Source organism: Anser anser (genome assembly GCF_964211835.1).
Source record: "Anser anser genome assembly, chromosome: 20".
Classification (NCBI taxonomy): Eukaryota; Metazoa; Chordata; class Aves; order Anseriformes; family Anatidae; genus Anser; species Anser anser.
In genome coordinates this window covers 1,744,765-1,762,466 of record NC_139741.1, presented here as the reverse complement: position 1 = coordinate 1,762,466, position 17,702 = coordinate 1,744,765, and the positions used below count along the sequence as shown (strand labels likewise).

The window sequence follows — 17,702 nt, the reverse complement described above, 5'->3', positions numbered from 1 at the left end:
CTGGGACGAAACTGGCGGTGTTTGTCCGGTCCTGCCCGGGGCTGGGGGGGCCGCATCCAGCTGCCGCCTGTCCCCGCAGGACAGCTAATGGCGCCCGTCGCACAGGCGCTTCCTTAACCGTTTCGTGGCTGGCCGCCGTGGAGGAAAGCAGCTCCTCTCGGGGCGTGCGGAGGCGTGAGGTGGGTCTGATGGATTAACCGTGGTTAGTTCTTCCTCCCGAGGCTGGTGCCCCCGGGGATACCACGTACCAGGCAACGGGAGGTCTGCTCCTGCTCCCATGGGGACGGCAGCGCCGGGGCTGCGGGCGGGCGTCGGGCACTGCTGCTGGCATGAGCCCAGCGTGGGCTGGGGAGGCAGGGACCCCGGCAGCGTTCCCGTCCTTCCCTGCCACGCAGGAAGCGCTGAGGAAGAAACGGGGAAGATTTTTGTTCTGAGAGGCAGGAAAGGGCCACCTCAGGACGGCGATAAGTGGGGCACACGGCTCCCGCTGCCCTAGAAATTCCCTTTGCATGTTTGCCGTGAGTACCCAGGCAGCAGCACGGTGGCTGCTGATGTTATCGCTGTCCCAGCTCGATGACTAAGGCAGCTGGAAGGTATAAATTAAACAACATAACACTTCGAGTCACCTGTTATGTGGGTTTGTCCAAAGCAGCGCAGCTTTAATTAAGATGGAGAGTTTACAAATCTAACCTTTGTTTATTGTGCTTTGGGGCACATAAAATGTAAATACGTGTTTTCAAACACTGTGGCTTTTTATATTTCCAGTTATAATTCTGGGTAAAGGAGAGTTCGTCAGGTTTGGCATAGACTTGCCCTTTATAAATACAGCTCCTACGAGTTCGTTCCCCCCCTCGGGGGTTATCTGCAGCTCTCGGGCTCGCTCTGCTCCGAAGGCAGCCTGCCTCGGCGGTCGCTTCCCGGTGCCGGGATGCCTCAGGTGTGCGAGGGGCCTGGGCTGCTCCTCGTCCTCCCACCGAGAGGGCTCAGCCCCGCTCCTCCGAGGGATGAGTGCTCCCACTCCCCGTTTCTCTCTTACAATTTAGCAAGGAAATGCTGAGCATCCTCCTCATTTTTGTTCCTGAAAGGTGCTTTCTGCCCTCTTGGCTCTTTAACTGTAAAACCAACAAGAACGTCAAGTTTAGCCTCCTACGTGCTCATCGGGATTTCTTCGATGACTCAGTGACATGCTTGGGTAGTTTTCTTAGCCTTTAACTGAGGCGAGTTTGAGCCTTTAACAAAGAGCACTCTCACCAGCCTTATTAATACGTGTTAACAAAAATAACTGACCGACCAGGAGAAAAATAACCACGAGCAGCGGTCATTTCCCCCCGTCTGTAAATGTGGGGTTTCTCTCTTGGCTTCCTGCAGCCCTCCCTGCCGGGGAGCAGCGCGGGGCGCAGAAGAAGAGCAGAGGAGGGAGACTCTCAGCAGGGGCAGGTGCAGTGGAGCTGTGACCGGCTGCCCCGTCACGCTGCCTTCGGGCAGAGCTTCTCCTCGTGGGCACGAACGCGCTCGCAAGGCCAGCCACAGGCGAGCGTGGATGTGCAGGGCTGAGGGGAGGTGATGCACGAGAGTTAAAAAAAAACCCTTTGAGTCCTTTTGTGTTTGTTTGTCTCAGTTCAGGGCTCCTGCAGCCCAGTGACAACATTTTGCTTGTTGCCAGCACTGTCCGCTGGATGCGTCACGGCAGAGGTCTACAAAAATGGTTTTTATTTGCAAGCAGATTTTGACGCTATCACTCAGCTCCGGTGCTGAGGTTTTAAGGAAAAAATCTTGAAGATACCCTAAGGTGCGTGAAACTACTGCAAGCGTGACTATCAGCAGAAATACTTCTGTTTTGCAACGGTCTTGGAAAGTGAAGAAATGCTCAGCAAGGGCAGGGGAACAGCATGTCGCAGGGCCGGGTGACTTGCCCGAAGCTGCACAGTGATGGCCGAGGCCGCAGGCCGGGACTCCTGACCAGTCCCCTGCTGGTGTGCGTCCCAGCACATCTCCCTGCCCCTGATGTCCCCTGGGGTTGGTGCTTAGGGCCTGGCTGTCCTTCACATTATAATTACCGTAATACTCAACAGAAGGAAAAAGCACCCACACCTCCGGTGGGGGAGGAAGCAGTACGGGAGATTTCACTGATGTGAACCGCACCGAGCCCCGTTTGCTGAGGCCAGCCCCGCAGAAGGCTCCGGGGACACGTCTGGTTGTGAGCGCCCGCCCTGCCTCGTGCCCTCGGTGCAGCCGTGGCCGAGGTCCGAGCCTGGCAGCACGGCTCGGCACGGGGCTGGGCCGGGGGAAACGGGGCCGAGTGGGGCCAGAGGGGAAAAAAGGGAATCCTGTGCGGCAGTTCTCATGGCCTCGGTTCCCAAAAGCCGGCCCTTTTCTGTGACCGGAGGTCTAGCTGTAAAATAAAAACCCCTCGTGTTGTGGCGTTTGCTCGTGTGCTTCCCGCGACTGCCGAGGACAAGCCAGGCGCTGCCCCGAGGAGCCCACCGAGGCGGTGTCCCCGGTGTCCCCGCACCCGGTGCCCCTCAGCGGGGAGCCGGGCCCGCTCCCTCCGCCTCAGAGGGCCGCGCTCGCTGTGTGTAAACACGCAATTAACGGTAAGCGCACGCTTAATTGCTTGCGGCTTAGATTTGCATCCAGGTGCTGCGTTCCACACGCCTCGGATCCAACCCAACGCGCCAGGGCGTGTGTGTGTGGGGGAACCGGGGGGGGGGCGGCGGGGCCGCCTCACGGAGCTCGGCCCCGGGACCCGCCGGGGGGCGCGGCCCGGCCGTGCTGAGGGCGCCCCGGGGCCGAGCCGCCCCCGCGGCTCCCTCCCCGTGCGGCGGGCGGGCGGGCGGGCGGGGAGGGAGCGAAGGAGGGCGAGGGGAGGGGAGAGGCAGGCAGGGAGGAGAGGAGAGGGAGGGGAGGGGAGGGCGGCGCGGCTCGGCCCCCGCCCGGGGCGGCGGCGGCGGCGGCTGCTGCCACCACCACCACCGCCAGCAGCCGGGGCCGCGGCCCCTCGCCCGCTCCTCCATCTTCTCTCGCCACAGCTCGCCTCGGCTTCCCCAGCCGGGACCGGCCCATTGCCAGCCCCGCGGGGGGGGCGGCCCGCCCGCCGCGCCTCCCCGGCCCCGCCGCCCTGCCCCGCCGCCCCCGCCGCCCGGCCCCGAGCCCCGCGCCCGCCCCGAACCTCGAGGAGCGCCGGGGGCGGCGCCGCGGCGATCCGGGCCCGCGCCGCCCCGCCGGGCCGCGGCGCCGCCGCCTCCCCCCTGCGGGCCGCAGTGGTGCAGCCCGGAGGTTAGCGGAAGCGGCCGCTCGGCGCTGCCATGTTGAGCCGCCGCCGCCGCCGCCGCTTTGTTGTCGGCTCCATGTAGCTGCGGCCCGGCGCAGGAGGGGGGGGCACCGCGCCGCACCGAGCCGCCCGCCCGCCGCCGCCCGCCCGCCGAGGCCGGGACGCCCCCGCCATGGAGGCCAACTGGACCGCGTTCCTCTTTCAGGTGAGGCCCCGCCGCCGCCGCTGCCCGCGTCCCCCCCCCCCCCCCCCTTCGCCCGCCCTCCTCCTCCTCCTCCTCCTCCTCCTCCTCCCTCGGCGGCCGCGGGGCTCCCCGCTAGGCCGGGGCTGTCACTCAGCGCCGCCGCCCGGCCTCCCGCCCGCCTCCCCCGGCACGGCCCCGCTCCGCTGCCCCGCGGCCGGGACCCGCTCCCCGCCCGCGGCTCCCCCCCCCCGCGAAGGGGGGGGGGGGGCGTTTATTTTTATTTCCCTCGAGCGAGCGATGCTCGTCGGCATCGTTTTTATATGTATTTTCAAACTTTTCCCTTTCGCCCCCGGGCAGACAAAACCGCCTTTATTTTAGTTTTATTTATTTATTTATTTTATTTTCTGCCCCCCCCCCCCCCCCCTCCCCGAAGAAAAAAAAGCCCAGCAGAAGGGCAGCAGCCGCCCGGCCGCAGCAAACCCCGCTGCCACAGCCCGCGGCCGGCGGCACGAATTAATCCCTCCTTCCCCGGCCGGCTGCCGGCGCCTTGTTTTCTTTTAAAAAAAACAACAAAAAAAAACCAAACAGGCAGCGAGAGGCCGGGGGCAGGACCCGGAGGGAGAGCCCCCGGTGCCGGTTCCCCGAGCCCCGGACCCCTCCCGTTTTTTATTTTTTTTTTATTTTTTCTTGCCGGCTCTCCGCCGCGCCGCGTTGGGTTTTCGCCTCCTTTTGCCCCCCCCCCCCTTTTTTTTTTTTTTTGAAACGTTGAAATGCGCGACCAGGGAAATAAATAAATAAAGAAAGAAAGAATAACTAATAAAGGCGGGCGGGCACGCATCACCTCTGCCGAGGTAAAGCAAGGCTCTCTGCGAGCGCCCGGCTGCTTACTCACCGCCCGCCGCTGGGCTGAGCGAAGGGAGCGGGGCAGGGACCCCCCCCAGGACCCCCCTGCTCCATCCACCAGGGCACCTGATGTCCCCCCGGCCCAGGTCCTGATCTCCCCCCCCTGCCCCGAGCGGGGCGCTTTTGGCTTCCCTTTGGCACCCGGCTGAGCCCTTCGGGGCAGAATCGCCCCGAGGCGGGCGGCAGGGCGCTGCGGCAGCCGCCCCGAGCGGTGCGAGGCAGCGTTTCCACGCACCGGCCGGCTCCTCGCCGCCTGCCCTCGTTTTTGGGCTGGCCGCTGCGTTTCCGAGCCGGCGGGGGTCCCGCTCCGGGGTCCCGCTCCGGTTCGGTAGCGGGGCCGCGCTGCTTTTAATTAGGAGTCGGCGGCGCGCTTTGCCGCCGCGCGGTTTTGTGCGGCTTGGAAGCGTCTCCACAGAAGTGTGACGTGGAAATTTTCCTCGTGCCCCCCCCCCAGCAATAAAGCTTTAAGGCCTTCCAATAAATGCTGAACATTGTTTCTTGAGTCACTGTATGAAAACCGAGGGTTTAGGATGGGAGCATCCTGATGCACCCAGCAGACAGCACTGTAAAGTGCTTTTCTTCTTTCTGCTCTTAAGCTTTTCTTCTTTCTGTTCTTACCAACAGCGTGACAGCCAAAATCCAAAAGATTAGTTAAAATGAGTAACAAAAAGTGAATTTAACCCCCCTCCCCAGCCACTTCCCCGCCATCGGTTAAATAACTAAACCCAGTGACCGAATACGCGCACAAATTATTTTTTGAAGGCTTTTACTGAACGTACTTTCCAGCTGTTGCAGGATTTCTAAGGGAAGGTTAATTTACAGCGTGTAAAACTGTAACTTTTAGCAAACTGCTTCTAGAGAAGGTTTCAATGTCTCAGTGTTGGTCTCACTAGCAATGGGACGTGTAACTGTAAACTGCTCTTTCCAAATAAAGTTACTGGGTTGTGCTTAGGCGGCGTGCTGACGGATTGTATCTGCTGAAAGAAACGATTACAGTGTCGAATAAGCAGTTCTTGTTTGGATCTTGTTCGTCCCTGAAATGCGGGTTTTGAAACCGCTTTTAGTATCTGCTGGGAAAGTGAAAGTTGTATCTGTTGGTGTTAGGAGGAATCATCCATCAAACAGGGTATTCAAGATATGACTCACGCTAATTTGTTGCTCTCGCATTAAGGCTTGAGTGCAAAAATCTTTTAGCCTCTGGCACTGGAAGTTGGTGGTGCCACATCCTACCACTCTGGGTCACGAATTGCGGATTTCTTATTTACTGCCCCCCAGGAAAGAAAGATTTAGTGATAGACGAGGGTGTTTTGCATGAGAGCCTGTCCCAGGCGATCAAAATCTGGCAAAAAATGTTGACTTGACATTAGTGCTAGGTCAAGTAAAACTGCGTTCCGTGCCGGGATAAAAACGGCTGGCGAGAGACGTGCAGCAGGTGCTGTGTTCCCTTCTCGGGCGGCAAGTTAAAAAAAATATATAAAATAATAATCAAAAAAAAAAAATCCTGCCTGATCCTTTTTAAAATGCCCTTACTACAGACAGGCCTCGGATCCTGAGGAGTACTGGTGTTGCAGAAGGGCTCGTTGGAGAGCGCTGCTAATAACCCCGCGGAGCTGGGAGCCACGCTAAGCAGGCTTATATAAGAGCGGCTTCGTAGCACGTAGCCCGATGAATGCACATTGTCCTGCCTCCGCTGCCTGCATCCCGCCGGCGGGAGCGGGTGCATCGTTACCTCCGAGAGCTGGTGATACTTTAAGGCTTAAAAATACCCGTAAACTGCGCAAGGTTGAACCCTGTCCAAAGGATTTGGGCTCCCTATTATCCGATCTGCCAGCTCTGCCTTTGAAACCGTATCTCTGGAGCTATCCTTAGGTGCTCTTAAGTGTCTTCTGATGCAGTTAACAACATTGTTTAATGCTTATTTAAAGTTGGCTGTAAAACATCTCAGACTTTTTTTCTCAAATTAAAAGTGCATTTAAGTACGCAACCTGCTTAACGCTTTGCTTTCGATGTGCTCGGTGCATATTCCCTTCATCCCCGTGCAACGTAGATGCCAACGACCGCGCTTTAAAAACCCGGCGAATAAAATCCGCAGCTGTCGCTCAAGCCAGGCAAAAGTTTACCGGAGAGGATGGAGCGAGAGCCGTGCCCCGCTCGGCAGCGTAGCCTCCAGGAGAGCTCTGCCTTTCCCTCTTTAGCAATCGCTGCTGCGACACGGCCCCGCAGGCTGGTGTTTGCGGTGACCGCAGCGGTGCGGCAGCGCTCAGCCTACCTGCCGCAGCCCATCAGCGCAGGTAAAAGTGGACGGGCTGTCCCAGGCCTTAGCGATTCCAGCGAGTCTTGTCCCGTGTTACCGTGCCGAACCCAGGCTACTTTCCCCGTCAGCTAGGCTCGCAGTGTTACGGAGCACGTATTCCTGCCCACGTGGGTTAGTGTTTGTATCCACCAGTGGCTTTTATCCAAAGATCATCGGCACCGCGCTCCCGAGAAAGGAGCAGCTGAGGCGCCGCGGGGTGCGGCCGCGTGGCAGAGCAGGACCCGACTACCTGGAGCCGAGGGAGAGGCAGACAAACCGCCGGCTGGACGCGCCGCAGTCGCTGCTCGGGATTGTGAGAGGCAAAGGGACAGGATGTAACTGAGGAGATAGTCCCAGAGCCGGCTTCGAGAAATCCTGACTTCTCGAAAGGATGCCAAGCATTTCATTAACGTAGGGAGAGCCTGAGCTTGGGCGTGCTTCGTAAAACTGTCCGTCCTCAGCCGAAATAAAAGTAGGCACGGTGGGGGCTGCAAGCAGGCAGTGTTTTACCCGGCTCTCCCGGCCTCAAGCCGTGCTGCACGGCGTGCCTGGTGAAGGAAGCCGTAGGAAAAAGTCCTGGGAGGCAGCGGTGCTGCTCCGATGGGAACGCCAGTTCCCCGAACTGGGCTTCAGACCTGGCGCGCCCCGCTGATAACCAGGCTGGGGTCAAACTGGGCTGCTGGGACCGAGGCACGTCTCGAGCGCAGATGCGCTGAAGGTGCCGGAGTGATTTATTTTAATGCTCATTTAGGCTGAATTGGTCTGCGTGGTTTCTGAACCACTTCAAATTTGTTTCTGCCAGGGTTTTGTCCCAGTCTAGCTGGATGAGCGTTGAGAACAGCGTTTTCTGTCTCAGGATAAACAGCGCTCAACGCCCGTGCGGCTGCAGCAGCGGGGGCTGCAGCGTGGCCGAGGGGCATTTGCCCTGGTACTGGCGGGGTCTCCCTCTGCCTTTTCCCCGCAGCTTCTCCCCCGGCTTCTGTAGCTCCCAGTCGCTCAGTATCGGCCTGAGATACTGAGTCCCCCTGTCCCCGTGTTCCCCAGGATCCAGACACCTCCCAGAGCTCATTGATTAGCTTCCCTCCTGTCCCAGAACTCTGCCGGTGACGAGAAGACCTCTCCTTAGCTGCCAGACACAAAGTGCTCAGGAACCAGCGTGCCAGGGGCCTGCCGGGCGTACAAGCGCTGCTTTAGGCAGCTCCCCACCCGAGCTGCGTTGGTCTCCGTGCCAGCACGCTGCTCTGAGCGCGGCGTTTAAATACGGTGGCTTATCGCATCCCGGCTCCCGGCGGCTGCAGCCTAATCCCCGGCGTGCAGTAAGCCCGGGTTAGGTTTAGAGGCGGGGCGGTGTTTTGCAACTCCCCTCGGTACATTCATAAGCTCCAAAGATAGTCCTGCCGGGGCACCTGATACGATCGTTAGTAAAACGAGTTATCTGTTATGTAAAGATCAGGCGATACTGGGAGTAAAGATCTGACAAGCGCCTAGTTGTTTTCCATAAGAAACGTTGCCCTCCGGAAACTTAATTATGTGATTGTTACGGTGTGCGCCTTGCCGCGCTTGCTCACCGCAGAATCTGCGCCGCGTGCGCATCGGAAGCGCGACTGGCTTTATCCTCCTCCAAAGAAAATCCTGTAACCTTTTGCAGTTGTACATCAATGGCTTTCGGTCTAGAGTTTGCTTTCCTGTAGTCTGTAAATGCTCTCACCGCGTCAAAGCGAGCTCCCGTCCGTAGAATTTAAGTGTGAATGTTTGGTTTTAGGCACACGAAGCCTCACATCACCAACAGCAGGCAGCACAGAACAGTTTGTTGCCGCTCCTGAGCTCTGCTGTTGAGCCACCCGATCAGAAGCCGATTCTGCCCTTACCAATAACGCAGAAACCTCAGCCTGCACCAGAAACGTTAAAGGATGCTATTGTTGGGATTAAAAAGGAAAAACCTAAAACCTCCTTTGTGTGCACTTACTGCAGCAAAGCTTTCAGGGACAGCTACCATTTGAGGCGCCACGAGTCCTGCCACACGGGCGTAAAGTTAGTGTCACGGCCAAAGAAAACTCCCACCACGATGGTGCCCCTTATCTCCACCATCGCTGGTGACAACAGCCGAAGTTCGCTGGTTTCCACCATCGCGGGCATCCTGTCCACGGTCACTACGTCTTCCTCCGCCACCAACCCCAGCAGCAGCGCCGGTGCCACGGCCATGTCAGTGACTCAGACGGTGAAGAAGCCCAGCAAGCCCGTTAAGAAGAACCACGCTTGTGAGATGTGCGGGAAGGCCTTCAGGGATGTGTACCACCTCAACCGGCACAAGCTGTCCCACTCGGATGAAAAACCCTTCGAATGTCCCATTTGCAATCAGCGCTTCAAGAGAAAGGATCGCATGACCTACCACGTGAGGTCTCACGAAGGTGGCATCACGAAACCCTACACCTGCGGTGTTTGTGGAAAAGGCTTCTCGAGGTACCATGTAGAAAATCCCAGGCGAGCTCAAGTATTGGCTTCTCATAACCAGGCAGGGCTGAGCTATCGTAGCGAGGGGCTGGGAGGCGCAGGCCCCTTAGAAGATGGGCGAGGGGATGAGGAAAGGAGCCTTGCTTACCTCTAGGGCCCCCGTCTCGGTCTGAGCCAGGCGGGCGGTGAGCGAGAGCGGCCCCTCTTTTGATGACAGTGTTTTGAAACGTCGTCACGACCTCAGGACACGTGTCTGTGTCACTGGTGGTGGTCGCACAGCCCCTTCACCGGCCGTGGCAGAGGTCAGGGGCCGAGCGGGGCACGGCAGGCCAGCTCCCTCCTCGTCTCCTCGCGAGGTTGAGGCGTGCTGACAGCACTGCGGGGAAGCTTGCAACACAGAAAACTTCCACCTCTAGAGCTGTCGACCTGTCATCTACACACAAGGTAGAACCAAATTTCCAGGTCTAGAAGAACACGGTTGAGTTTCAAAGTGCAGGTTGGGTCTCGCTTGTGTTACTCTAGCTAAAAGTCACCGGGTAGGTAAGGGGACGTAGTTATTCCTGCCGTGCAGAGGGCTGGGGGCTGCAGGGGGTCGCCAGGTTCAGCACAGCTGGCCGAAGTGTCACTGCTATCTGTTTGTAACAGTATGCATTTTCTTTTCTGTTCCTCTCTTTTTTGCAGGCCTGATCATCTAAGCTGTCACGTTAAACATGTTCACTCAACAGAGAGACCCTTCAAATGCCAAGTAAGGGCTAACATGATCTATTAAGAACAATGCATCGTGGTGTAGTTAGAATCTCAGGGGAATAATCTTCCCAGAACTGTATTTGCTCCTGGACTTTCCTGTGGAGTGCAAGTTTAGGAATAAAGTCTCACCTGCATTACGTACCAGCGGTGCCGTGGTGCTGATGTAGGTGCAGAGGCAGTTTAAGAGGACGCAGTGGCTACGCCTGTAGGAAGATTAGCGGCTTTTTGCTTTCTTGGAGAGCAGTGTAGTTATGCTGCTTTATGACGTGCTTATCTTAGCACTAGGACTGTCACGGTGTCCTCAGCTCAGTGCTGGTTATTGCAGAAATGTGTGCAAGGTCTTTCCCAGTACATCCATTAAAATGGAGTGGCGTAGTTGATTCTGGATCCGTTGTTTTGCTGGAACGTGAACACAAGTTGGTGTCAGTTGATGACTTAGTATAAGGGAAATAACTGGACTGCCCTCGAGCAATTAACTGTTTTGCTTGGAATACATATTCATGTTCCAACCTGCTTTTTAGTGACTCATCGTATTAAATGAAAGTTTTGTGTGGAAAGAATGGCATTAGGAAAAGGTTTTGTTTCCCTTTTCTGATTTGGATAGAAACAGAAATAATTGAGCAATTTAAGATACTGAGTTCAGATTTGTGTAGTAAAATTGTATCAGATAGCAACTTTTCCTGTTCTAGGTGTTTTTTGTAAGCAACCTCTGGCTTTGCTAGGTAAGGCAACCCACTATTTTAAGACCGCTCAAGTAGCATAGAGTAAGATTTTTGTCGTCTCATAAGCCAGCTCCCATTAAGCAGCCAGGTAACTTTCAGTCTCTGTTCAACACTGATTTTGGTTTCTCATAAATGTAAGTAAAACTTGGGGTTGTCAGTGTGCCTAAGATACCCTGTGCACCTAGAGGGTAAAACATACAACGGGCATGCAATTCGTACTGCAATGATACTGTCTGCACTTCAAGTATAATTGTTGTCCTTCATATAGACGTGCACTGCTGCCTTTGCCACCAAAGACAGACTGCGGACACACATGGTGCGCCATGAAGGAAAGGTATCGTGTAATATCTGTGGTAAACTTCTGAGTGCAGCATATATCACCAGCCACTTAAAGACACACGGGCAGAGCCAAAGTATCAACTGTAATACCTGTAAACAAGGCATCAATAAAAGTAGGTGAACGTTTTAAAAACATTTCTAATAACAATGTGTTTGCAAAGGGATTTGCCTTTGATTATGTTAAAATGCAAGAACATACCCATCCTGTGGGTATTCGTGCCTATTAAAAATAGATATTGATAGCAGGATCTTCTTTAGCGCAAGGAATTGGCATACGTGGAATTGGTTTGCTGCTAGACTGCTACGGGGAATGTCTAAAATGCCTGATTGTTGAGCTTAATACGAAATTTGGATGTGAAATATTTTTCAAGGTGTAAGGTTTCAGCTCTGGCTTCACCAGCCAGTTCATACGAGGCATTTACAGCAGTTGGTAGAGGTGGAAACGATGAGCTATAATGTGGCCAGAGGGTAATAACACGCTGTTCTGTGATGTAAAGGTAAACTGAAAACTTTGTCATACTTGGAATAAAAAGTAAAAAGGCCTTTTACCAAAAAAAAAAAAAAAAATGTAGCTGAGGTTTAAAAAAAAATGGAATTTGCTAATTGGCTTGAGTTCTAGAGACTCACTGTAGTCTTTTATTTCAGTCTTCCTAAAATACAAATAAAATAATGAGAAGGGAGGTTCATTTTTGGCAGAAGGCAGGTGTTCCTGATTTGCATTTTGTTTTTTAAACCTCGGAAAAGTAGTTTTATAAAGTGCATAATTAATTATATGGTTTTAAACACCTCTGTGATTTTCCTCTTGGAATCCTGCGAGATTCCACGCACTCTTTTTGGAAGAAGCCTTTCTCATCTCAGCAGAAAACAGAGTAACTTTTCAAGGTGAATTTGTGTTCTTACTTAATTGGCATAGCATGCATGAGTGAAGAGACCAGCAATCAGAAGCAGCAGCAGCAGCAACAGCAGCAGCAGCAGCAACAACAACAGCAGCAGCAGCAGCAGCAGCAGCAACAACAGCAACAGCAGCAGCAGCAGCAGCAGCATGTAACAAGTTGGCCGGGAAAGCAGGTAGAGACCCTGAGATTATGGGAAGAGGCCGTCAAAGCGAGGAAGAAAGGTAAAATGAAACAATACTTACGGTCTTGGTTTTGTAGGATAATTGAGTGTACAGTTATGTGGGGAGTTTCAGGTGTCAGAAAAGGATGCGTTACATGACAATTTCATTCCCAGTGTTAGAAATAATAGCTAAAAACTAGAAGGAGGGTAACATTACCGAAATTAAGCTGTTAAATGAACTCTTTATTACTTACTTCCCATTGGTCTCTGTGCTTAAATGTGTATGTAGCAGTCATCAATTATAAAGGGATGTTTGTATCTGCTCCAAGGCAAGAGTGTGTTTTTTTGACTTGCATGTGGTTTTGGGCTGTGTTTATGCATACTTACCAGTTGTTAACTTGTGTGCATATATATATTTGTATGTATATATATACACACATACAACACCCTGTCTTTGCATCATCACTGGCTTGCATGTGAATGCTTTCTGTGTCCCTTCTCTTTTTTCTCTCCCAGTTTATTCCATTCACTTCATCCGTGACTTAATTGCATTTGCATGAAGTTTTCTGAAACTCATAGAACTTACTCTTCCATCCCTCTTTTTATCACAAAATCAACTACTAAGTGATAGTGCTTTTCATTACTGCTAGCGCACAGCTTACATATGCTTATCCTACCGTAACTGAAATCAAATAGCTTCCTTTTGCTGGTCGATGTGTCAGTTTTATGAAGAATAGATTGCTTCAGTTTAGTGTCTTGTTTGGAGTATGGTAGTTTAAAGCTTCCCGCTACTGCTAGCTTATTCTTCTCACAACAGTTTGATTTCTAATGCCTATCATGTGTCTCCTGCGGATTACATGTTTTAGAAGAAGTTCTTAGTGACTGCTTGCTGCTTTTCACTAGCTGTTTTTGGTAATAAATGTTCTCGACTCACCTTTTTTTCTTTTCCTCCTAAACTTCCTTTCAGTTTCTTCACTCTTTTTTTTTTTCCTTTTCTAGCTCTTATTTGTGTTTTAGGCTGCCCTTTCTCCTTGATTGTTATTCCAATTGAATTCTGTGATTTGACAGTTTAGGAACAGTTTTAAAATGTGTTAAAATGTAGTAATAACAGACGTTAGATATGATCACTAAATGGATAAAGCAAATGAGTGTCAGATTTAGAAAATCTCTGAGTAACTTTCTTCTGCCTGTTCCTTCCTATGTCTTATTTGCTCTTCCTTTCCTTTCTTACTGGGGTTATTGGACATACTTTAACAAAAACAGCGGGTTTGGACAGAGTGGTGGGCGAGGGAGGTGGGTGGGGAAAAGTGTTGTCAAATTGATGATATTGGTTTAACTTAACTGAAGTGGGAAAGGGGCACGGGGTGGGGCGTTTCTTTGTGTGTTACAGTGCTTGGAAGGTGAAGCTAGACCAGTCAGTGTCGTGCCTGTGTGCTGCTCTTTTCATGCTGGTTCTCCTGTGCTAGTGCCACCTGTTGTTTTGGCTTTACAACATTATATGGGATTTTTTTTTTTAGTCTAATGCTATTTATTTTCACTTTATTTTATTTTTTTTTTTTACTCTTTCCCTTCCCTCCCACCCCTCCTAGATATGGACTTTGAAGAACCAACAGTAACCCTTGAATGGGGCTAATGTTGCTTTCAAAGTTAACTCTGTCTTGGTACATTTGTATTGCCCGAGTGGCAAGAGTGGACTCTTTGCTCCTGGCTTACCTCCTGAAACGTGGGTGTAGACTGAGCTTGGTGTCCTACCCTACAAATGTGGAATAAGACACGTCTTAGAAGTGCCGTAATGTTGACATAGAATATATTTTTGTCGGTTTCTCTAGCAGCCATCCCTTTCCTTTACCCACGTCCACCAGCCCGCTTCTGTTTTTGGAGCCTTCTAGTTTGGGTAGCCGGCAGGTGGTGCTGATGCCTAGTGATCCCTCCGCTGCGTCCCGGACCACCGGTGCCCGCTCCACCAGTGCCCAGCCCTGCTAGACCCCACCGGGACCAGGGCCGGGCACTGGCCGCCTGGGTCTTCCTTGTTCGGCACTTAATTCCTGCTTACTGCAAAACAGAGTAAACCAAACCAAACCTTGGTGTGCGACTGTAGCTTGTGTGAAAGCTGAGGAGATGATGGGGGTTGAAAAATCTACTGACTGGGTAGCCGTGAATATTGCTAAGTAGAAGTACTGTGCTCAGTGGGACGACTTAGTAGGAATAATTAAGACTGAAATAAGCAGGTAAATATTGAAACGAGCTTTGCTTATCAGTCCCTAATAATGACTTTTTAAAACCTTCACAGAATGTCAGTTCACCTTTGAGAAGGCTATAGAGTACGTACCATTCGGTATGTACACTCTCTCCTCTATTTATAATGTTCCTCTTGGGAGGATTTTTTTGATTGTACGATACTGTTTTTATGAACGTCGAAACCCTCTTTATAAGACAACCTCGCTTGACTTCCCAGGAAAAAATATTGAATTCAAATGAACTGCATGAGAGTTTATATTTCTTTAGGCTATAGAATGTTAACAGTTTTAACTTACTAATAATTCCTAAAGAAAATGATTCCAGAATTTGTATCTGTACTTGTTTGATTTTTGTTTTGTTTTGTTCAGTTTTTTTTTTAAATCTTGTCCATGGTTTTTTATGTGTTAAAAACTTTTTGTCTTTTTATGTCTCATTTTTAGAAGCTGCTAACTTGTGCCAAACCTCCACTGCTGCTACTACGCCTGTGACTCTTACTACTCCATTCAATATAACGTCCTCTGTGGCTTCTGGGACTATCACAAACCCAGTCACAGTGGCAGCTGCAATGAGCATGAGAAGTCCAGTAAATGTATCAAGTGCAGTTAATATATCCAGTCCGATGAACCTAGGGCATCCTGTAACTATAACAAGTCCGTTATCCATGACATCTCCATTAACGCTCACCACACCAGTCAATTTACCCACCCCAGTAACCGCTCCAGTGAATATAGCGCATCCAGTCACTATAACATCTCCCATGAACCTCCCCACACCGATGACGTTAGCTGGTCCGTTAAATATAGCGATGAGACCAGTAGAGAGCATGCCTTTCCTGCCCCAGGCCTTGCCCACGTCTCCTCCCTGGTAAAGAATTTCTAAACAGTATTAAAAAGGATTGAAATGGAATCCTTACCAGCAGTTCTTTTTTGGGGTTTGTTTTTTTTTGTTTTGTTTTTGTTTTGTTTGTTTTGTTTTATTGTTTTTTTTTTTTTTAGTTAATAATAAATTCAAACTAAGACACTGGGGCAACATGCACCATCAGAGACCATAGTAGCATCTTCCCCTGTTGATTTGGCTCACATGGTTCAACCTTGAGTTTCACTGGAGCACTTCGTTTAAAGTAAGTTTTACCTTCTAGCTGACTGATGCTGAATTAGAGCAGATACATATTTGCCAGAGTTTTGTTTTGTTTTTCCTTAAGAAAGTCATTAAAAAACAGTTTTATGTTTTGTCCCCCAAATAACTTAGAAAATTATTTTAATCTAAACACTAGCAGAGACCCCTTGGATGTGGATGGCTGATTTTAACTTGCCAGTCGTTGAGTCCACTGTTTCTGGGCTAGTGTAGAATCTTCGTCTGTGTTGATGGTTTTTTTTTGGTTTTGTTTTTCTTTGTTTTTGTTTTATTTTTTGTTTTATTTTTTTTAAATGAGTAAATGCATTACAATGTTGTCATTTAAAAAAATGCATTTTGGATTAAATATGCATTTTACCTTTGGGAATATGATAATTTCAGGCAGCATTCCCTATGGGAAAGGTGATACCAGCTCTGATATGCAAAGCATATGATAACTTATCATTCTAACTTCAACATATAATAGGGATTGTGACCTGATATTTGGAGATGTAAATATTACCCAACATATTACCCTAAGGGAATATAGCATTGTAGTCAACATTTTTTTAAAAAAAACTGTTATTGTTTGGTGAGAAACAGCCATGGCTGACAGAAGAGGAGTCGAAATGTATGTAAACATGGTCTCTGAACAGTCAGACCCCTATGGGACTCTTACCTAGGAGCAAAAGGAGTGCTTTGAAACTTAAGAAATATTGCTTTAAGCTGGAAGATTCTGGAGGCACTGGGTATGATTTTTATGCCCTCTGCTTCCCAATCAAAACCTGCTGGTGTTACAGCAGGGGACAGACGTGTTAGTTGTTCACTAGAAGTTTTGTCTTATATTAAATTGTATACAGTTTTTATTCTAACCACTAACTAGGTAGGATGCCCCTTCAGGACAAGCAGAGAGCGTCTTTTAATTTCTCCCCTATTTCTTAATCAAGTGTTGTGCAAATCTGTTCAACTTTGTAAATATTTGCAAACATCATCATTTTTACGTTATTCTTCTATTGTGTTAACACATTTCTATCAATTTGTGGGAGTTCTGGGGTGATGGTTTGAGCTGTCCAGCCCAGAACTTCTCCGCAAATGGTCACACATGTTTAAGCTACATGTGCTTTTTATTTCTTAACCTGTTTATCTGTACATAACGTAGAAAGCAAAATCTAGGGAAACAGATATACTTTCTAGACTATCATGTCACATATTCACGTTTTAAAACTTTGTTTTTAAAAAAAAAAGAAAACACCCTAAAACCAAGACTCTACATTTTAAAAAAAAAAAAAATTTACAGTTGAGATGTTTTTATTTTAATGAAGCTGAAAGCTATGGAGATTAGTGTGTGTGCATTTTCACAGAGTGCTAGCAGGGCTGACTAGTCAAAATGGACTGCTTCCGTTTCTACCCTGCCGTGTCAGTACAAGCAGTGATTGCCAGACTTTGGGTCAGGTGACAGGTATCTGTATCATTACGTGAAACTGTTCTAGGGGCTTGGACTACATAATAAAACAAAAACAACAAAAAAATAGAGCTTAGTGTAAAATAATTTTATAAATGATCTTTTGTACTTTAGGACATCAAATTGTACAACTTTTGTATATATAAAAGCTTAGGAACTTTCTGTTTAGCAGAAAGGAAACACATTCCTACACTTTTAATGTATATGTTTGTTATAATGTCCATGTAAACATATGCCCTATGTTTGTGCCTTTTAATTAGTTTGTCTCAATAAACAAAAATGTAGAGAAGAATATGTAGCTATGACTTTGTTACCACTGTTCTTACTCCAGATGTATAGAGGTCTTCGTTTTTGCACTGTGTAGAGCGTTGCGTGCAGGCAGCTGCATGACTTAGGCTGGTACGGCCACAACGAGGCACGTGAGTTGAATGCACCCCGGCAAAAAAAATCTCCCTCCCTTAGCATAGAGCAGCCCGCGCCGCGGGGCGCTGCATGTTGGGATGTGTAGTTCCCACGCCATCTCCGTTACCCACGCCAACGATACCAACTTGCACCAGTTTTACATAGCAGGCACAGCGGTCTGGGTCTGGGCAAACTGCAGATGACCCTTAGGTGAAGTTTGGGTGTCCCTGAGCTTAACAAACAAAAGCGTTAAAAGCCAATGTGAAAATGTGTACTAGAAGTGGTTATCTATGAATTACTTACAATAAACAGGTGTGAGACTTAATTGTATGTTGTCAATTACTGTAGTATTGACAGGGGATCCTCCGCACAGCTAGCGTGCCCCGCTGGCGCTATTTTTATCCCAGCAGTGGCAGTAGAGCAAACACATTAAACACTGGCACGGAAATTTTTCAGTGTGACAGAGACTTCCCAAACCACTAAGCATGGTGCTTTTAGCCTGGGATAGGAAAAGGGCTGTT

At 50.2% G+C, this 17,702-nt stretch overlaps 1 protein-coding gene across 2 annotated transcripts; it reads left to right on the top strand.

Moving 5' to 3' along the window:
- Window positions 1-3,193: 3,193 nt before the first annotated feature.
- Window positions 3,194-17,071, top strand: VEZF1 (vascular endothelial zinc finger 1). Of its 2 annotated transcripts, XM_083806764.1 has the most exons (7): window positions 3,194-3,476; window positions 8,414-9,111; window positions 9,784-9,847; window positions 10,840-11,023; window positions 11,824-12,027; window positions 14,257-14,301; window positions 14,645-17,071. In XM_083806764.1, exons 1-7 carry the CDS (start codon window positions 3,444-3,446, stop codon window positions 15,070-15,072), a joined length of 1,656 nt encoding a protein of 551 aa, XP_083662890.1. In that variant the 5' UTR covers window positions 3,194-3,443; the 3' UTR covers window positions 15,073-17,071. The 2 variants fall into 2 exon arrangements, with proteins under 2 accessions (XP_083662890.1, XP_083662891.1); XM_083806765.1 differs by lacking the exon at window positions 14,257-14,301 and having other exon boundaries at window positions 3,205-3,476.
- Window positions 17,072-17,702: the final 631 nt, after the last annotated feature.